Genomic DNA, 6,000 nt, shown 5'->3' on the forward strand with positions numbered 1-6,000 from the left:
AGATTGGCTTCAGAGCCGTGCCGTTCTCCATGGGGTGGCATAGAAAATGGCAAACAGAGGCGAAGTATGCCTCACCCCGCACGTCTGACCATTAAATGGACATCAAGAATGATGATATTGGGCTTCCATGAAAGCTTGTCATGGATAAACTCGTCGCAAAAAATGAACCTGCTTCATGCTCAATTGCCATGTTGTGAGTTGTGATTCATTCTTGAAATGCCAGGATGTTGGTCTCGAATGGTCTGAAGAGTTCAGAGTTTGCCAGCACAGAAGCAGGGTCCATGGACAGGAAAGCCACTTTTCGAGGGGGCCCTTATCGTGTTCAAAAAGATCTACCATGCATGAAGACACAAGAATGAACTTTAGACATACATGTCTGGCATGTTCCTAGGTACCTGGGTAACGGTGTCATGTGTACCAACTGGGTTGCTGCGATTTATTTCAGATCTATCTTGGTCACGTGCTATCCGGCTCACTGACGTCTATCCAGACTTGAAAATAGCAGTGGGATCTGTCTCCCCAAGTCTGAGTGCCTCAAGTGTCCTCAAGTCTTCACAGTCTCTATGTAAGTCATACGAAGCTCTAGGCCGGCGGACATGAATATCTCCTGACGCAGAATGGTTATCGGATGGTGTTGAGGAGCTGAGGTACGCCAGTGGTTGTGACTACTACAACCTAACCGTACGATCTACCTACTACCTAGGTAGGTATGAACAAACGGGACATCAGAATGATGGGAAGAGATGCCACCTGGACAGCAGAATCAGACTTGGCCAGGCTCTCTCCCAATGTTAGATGGCGCTCCTGTATAGGATGAATCCAACTGATGGTTAGCTCCCCAATGACATGCCCAAGCAGTGTGCTCTTTCCACAACGACAGGGAGCTGTCATAGGCTTCTTGGCCTCACTGAAGCTTCAAGTGCAGTGCAGTGGTATTGCCACTAAAGGTTGTATCTGGCTGTTACCTCAGGTACCCAAATGGAAGTCACGGTTTTCTCGTGCCTTCCTCGAAGATGAATGTTGAGCTCACCGTCATTCAACAATCCCCTTGTCGTCAGTGTCTGCACCTTCCACCAGTGTGTGATCTCACTTCACCCAACCTCTACATCCTCCCATCTCTTTGCTCACTTCTTATTCTCTCTCTCACACCACCCAGACACCTCCATTTCCTCATCAGGCTTCTCAAAGATCTCTGGTTCGATTCATCTTTCATTATCGTTCTCATCAAATCTTGCCCAGAGAGCTTTCCTCTCATTCTTTCATCCCTTTCTCACCATGGCTCTACGAACTATGTTCCTCTTGATCATGGCGTTCGTGGGACTTTTTGGCAATCTTGGAGTGATGGCAGATTGTACCGACACCATCCCCACCACCAATGGCTGTACTCTCACCTTCACACCCTGGATAACTCCTCAAATCGCCCCTACCACCACTTACTACCGTGAACTTCTGACTACTCACTACTTTGTACGCTTGTCCCAACATTCTCTGACCCTTTGCTGATTTTGGCAGGTTGTTGACTGTGACTTCTGCACCGTCACCAATGCTCTGAACCACAATCCTATCGTCTGGGTAAGCTTTCTGTTGTCTTCCTAAATTCTCAACTAACCATCCACTGGCAGGGTCCTTTCACGGAAGCCACCACCGTTGATGTCCTGACAATCAGCCGGGTTGCATGCATTCCTTCAGGTTCAGCAACAACACGAGGAGTCGAGCCCACCCCAACACCTCCAGTGCTAGCTGCTGTGCACCCCAAGGTGAATTTGGTCTTGCCCTCTGCAGATGACACCAATGACATGGAAGCCGCTCCTTTGGGCCACTTGACACGGCGTTCAGAGCATGGTGCCTTGACAGATTTGGTCATGACTTTCATCAATGACATTCCCCCTGATGCTCGCCAACTTCCCGGTCGTGCTCAGGAGCTCATGACAGCTGTTATGTCGGCTGAGTTTGCTCTCAATGTTGCAGACAGTGGCTTGAACGCTTCGTGGGCTTGTGCTGAAGTCCAAACAAGTGAAGTCAAGTACCAATTGAAAGAATCATGGCTTGATCCCGACCAGGTCAAGGCTATCCTTTGCTGGATTGCAGATCATGGTTACAACTTCAACACCACTCGAGCTGAGCTTTATTCCAATCTACAGGCTGCTGTCTATGCTCTACAACTTGCCGGGGATTTCACACACAATCGAACTGAGATCTGTGACAACCTCGACCTCTTCTATCGAGTTGGCGGCTACTTGGGTATCAACACCAAGGCATTTGAAGAATATGCCTGTAGCCACCTTCCTTCAGAGACTCCTTCTCCATCTGGCTATTATGGTGCCACTCCGGTGATCCCTCTCATCCCATACCCAGTCAACAGCACCACTTCTTGGGGCCATCCCACTCCTTGGAACCCCAACGCCACCATCTGGCCAACTGGAGCACCTAGTGCAACATATGCGACAGTTTTCAACCACACTTCTGGAGGTACTGGTTATTCAGCCTCTTCTCGTGGGACAGGTACTGGTCAACCTACCCATCCAGGAAACTGGACTTCTGTTCTTCCTACAGGGACTGGGCATTCCGGCAACTTCTCGTATGCTTTACCCTCAGTGACTGGATGGACTACAAGCACAATCTCCGGCACTGCCGGTTCCACCAGTCATCCAGATGTCACTCCAACTCTCAATGGAAGTACTGCAATTCACGTCCCTCTTGATCCCAATGCCAAGGCATTCTATCCTGCCGTTCAAAACCAACAAGAGAAGGAGCGTCGAGGTTGGTTCAAGCGATACTAGCCTCAGCTACTGCTGAGCAATCGTTACACCTGACACAATGTACAACAGTGTTACAACAGAGTGAAACTAATCAAGAACATCGTGAAGGAAGTTGAAATCATACAATGATGATGGAAACACGTGGATCATACCTATGCATCATAGAGCATGTATGACAAGTCACTGGGGAGGATTCCGAACGGAATTGTATGCATGTAGTCCATTATGGTAGTCATGACATACAATTGAGACGCTATTCAAAATCGAGAAGAAAAAGTCCTCTCCCGTAGTCTTTGAAACCTCAGGGATATCTAATGGCACTCAGAGGGTCCATCGTATAGGATGCCCCTTGGACTCAGCACGGATAAGCACGGAAGGAATAATTTCTAGGACCGGTTTCATATCAACCTAACCATTCCACTGACCATCCGACCGATAGATGTAGTGGGGAGAAGGACTTAAAACAGGGGCGGAACAAATATCGTAGTGATGCTGAATGCGTCGGTAAGTAGCCAAATGCGCAGGGAAAGGGTCAGGGCAGGGCGCAAAGGCCAAGCAAGGAGAATGGGCAGAAATCAGAATACTTTTTGATTCGACTCAAGAAAGTTTCATGCATGGATACATATAGGTAGACATATATACATCTGATCATTCGTGTCACTCATTCCATCATCTCTCTTTCCCTCGTCGGGTCATGTTCTCGTGATGCTCGTGTTTGGAATATCATTCCATACAACTTTCAGTCTATTTACTGTGCGTTGGGTGGGGACCGTGGGTGTGTTGGTAGTTATGTATGCAGATGCAGGATTCCCCCCGTCTTCAATAACGTCCAACGCTGACGATTTTCTTGCTTGCCTCGGATTTTCGCTCGAAACCGCTCAGATCGCTTGCTTGGCTTGCTCGCTTGCTCGATCGCTCGACGACTGGCTATGGAATGGTTCTCAACTCTTATGTGGAACCTCATTCGCTTGCTTGTGCAAAAACAGGAGGGGGAAGAAAGGATGGAAGGAAGAAAAGAAAAGGGATCGTCTCGTAAAAGTCTTGATCTTGAGGCGATCGATCTCGATGTTAGATGCTATAGGCGCATATACGGCGTCAGACGTGTGTTCCTCTTGACGTCCCCTTTTCGTCCTTCAGAACTAAACTCCCCCAAATGCCCGGGAACGCCGTCGCTCAAAAACGCTGAAGAAGAAAAAAAAATTGCAGAGATGGTTGTGGATGTGTGGGTGATGAGGGAAATTGATCTGACGATGATGATGGGTCCCGGATGGTAGGGTTGTGATCTCTTTGCTTTTCCCGTGTCCTGTCGTGTCGTCTTGTACAGGGAGGGTGAGGCACACCGCATCCGCTGTGGCAGCGCATCTTTATTTTGTGATGTGCACTTGTTATGTCGAGGCATAAACCTACGCTTCGGCCGGATGTGGAGAAAGCACGGCATCCGAAAGCCAGGTCCGCCAATTGAGCAACGAGGCTCCGAAGTGCTGGTGGCCATGTGATCAAGACCCCGAGAATAGTGCTGGCAAGTGAAGGATATATATTCGTTCACAAGGGCAAGATGATGCTGTTTCTGGGTTGTCTCTCGATAATGGTATCTGTTGGGTGGAGCGAGCTCATGGAATTGCCCCAGCCAATGCCATCTTTGTCCTGGAAAACCTTGTTGAGATTGATTGCAGACTTTGTGTACAGCATGTCAATGGCTTTCTGGTCCCGGAATGGATTGACAGATTTGTCCCAGGCGTGGGGTACCCGTGGAATCATCTTGCTGTCGATGTTCTTGCCCAACCGTTCGAATCTGTCGGACAGATGTTGTCCCTCAGCGAGGAGCATGTCCCATTCACACAGCCACATCTGCATTTCCTGAGGAAGACCGTCACGAATCATGTGGTCTCGTGCCAGGCCTGGGGAAGCGTATGGGCTACAATGGTCCCCAGCGACATCTGGAGGAGGTAGGTAGCTGACGTCGAAGAGATCGGTGAAGGTTTTGGACAGACACATTTTAGGGTTTCGTGATTCTCGAATTTTCCGGGACCGAGACATGGTCCAGTCCAGGAGAGGATACCAAGCCACTATGGACCGAATTCGAAGGGGACTCGCCGTCTTTGCGCGGAGCAGACTGGCAGTCGACTGCGTAGCGCTCAGAAAATTTCCGGCATCAGGAAAGTTGTCTTCACGATTGCTTGTGTCGGTTTGGAAAGTTGAAGCCGTTGTGGGACGGGATACCGGTGTCTTTGTGGAATTGATAACATCGATGCCATAGTGGTACTGGATTCTCAACGGTGCAGCCAGGGCCAAATTAGCACCAGCGGAAAATCCGGACAATGCAATGTTCCCCGGGTCTATGTTGAGTTCTGTTGCATGGTCTGCCACATATAGGATAGCTTCTGCGCAGTCGTCCACGGGTATGGGAAATGGGTGTTCTGGGGCTCTGCGATAGTTGACACTGATGAAGATTGCACTCGTCCGTTCCATGGCAACTCTCGCCCAATAACGATCGTCGCTCGCATCCCCGAGTACAAATCCGCCTCCATGGAAATTTATCACCGCAGGAAATCTGTAATGAGGATCTGTTCGAAGAATGTTGTCGTAATTCGGAGGTAGGTAGAAGAAGAGCTGAATGGGAATGGTATCGGTAGGAATTTCATGCTTGAAGGCAGGCCGTGGAGCTCTAGGAGGAGCCCAGTCGTGGAAGAGCATACCTAGTCGCATGCAGGCTCTCCAGAAATTTGCTTGGATGTGAAGCCATTTTCTCGAGGGAACGTCTGTTCTCTCCAAGTGGTGGCTCATGGACCGCCTGCGGCTGGTAAGGTAACCATCTTCGAGAGGATCTTCACTGTCGGTGGCCGAAATCGTTTCAGTCAAGGTATTTGTGGGCGGCTCTAGCAAGGTGTTGTCGAAAGGATCAGTGTGGAAGACCACGGTTGGGCTCTTTGGATTGGCAGCGAAGTCTTTGGCTTCAGTCATCTCATGAGGGTTGGTAGACATGTCGTTGAGTTGTATTGTAGGAGGAGCAGAGGTCCCAGACATGTTACACAAGGGATCATTTCCAAGGCAATTGAGGTGTAGCCAGGTCAAGTACCGAGGAGGAGTGGGAGATCAGCGTGTGACGTTGGTGGTGCTCGGGAAAATGATATAGTCTAACGATCAGCCCATGCGAGGAAGAAAGAGCGCAACGGACGATAAGCGAGGGGTTTTAAAACGCGGGTTTTACAATGGTTGTTAGTGTCGGATGGAAGACACTGAG

General features: G+C 49.4%; 2 protein-coding genes across 2 annotated transcripts; one reads left to right on the forward strand and one right to left on the reverse strand.

Annotated features, from left to right (window-relative positions):
- Positions 1 to 1,275: 1,275 nt before the first annotated feature.
- On the forward strand, positions 1,276 to 2,780 carry LTR84_004559 (uncharacterized protein; the record flags this gene model as incomplete). Its single annotated transcript, XM_064848134.1, has 3 exons — positions 1,276 to 1,467; positions 1,513 to 1,572; positions 1,623 to 2,780. 3 exons carry the CDS (start codon positions 1,276 to 1,278, stop codon positions 2,778 to 2,780), a joined length of 1,410 nt encoding a protein of 469 aa, XP_064710758.1.
- Positions 2,781 to 4,301: 1,521 nt separating this feature from the next.
- Positions 4,302 to 5,783, reverse strand: LTR84_004560 (uncharacterized protein; the record flags this gene model as incomplete). The annotated part of the gene is made up of 1 exon (XM_064848135.1): positions 4,302 to 5,783. One exon carries the CDS (start codon positions 5,781 to 5,783, stop codon positions 4,302 to 4,304), a length of 1,482 nt encoding a protein of 493 aa, XP_064710759.1.
- Between the last annotated feature and the right edge of the window lie 217 nt (positions 5,784 to 6,000).

The sequence above is a fragment of the Exophiala bonariae genome (genome assembly GCF_035927105.1).
Source record: "Exophiala bonariae strain CCFEE 5792 chromosome Unknown scaffold_2, whole genome shotgun sequence".
NCBI lineage: Eukaryota > Fungi > Ascomycota > Eurotiomycetes > Chaetothyriales > Herpotrichiellaceae > Exophiala > Exophiala bonariae.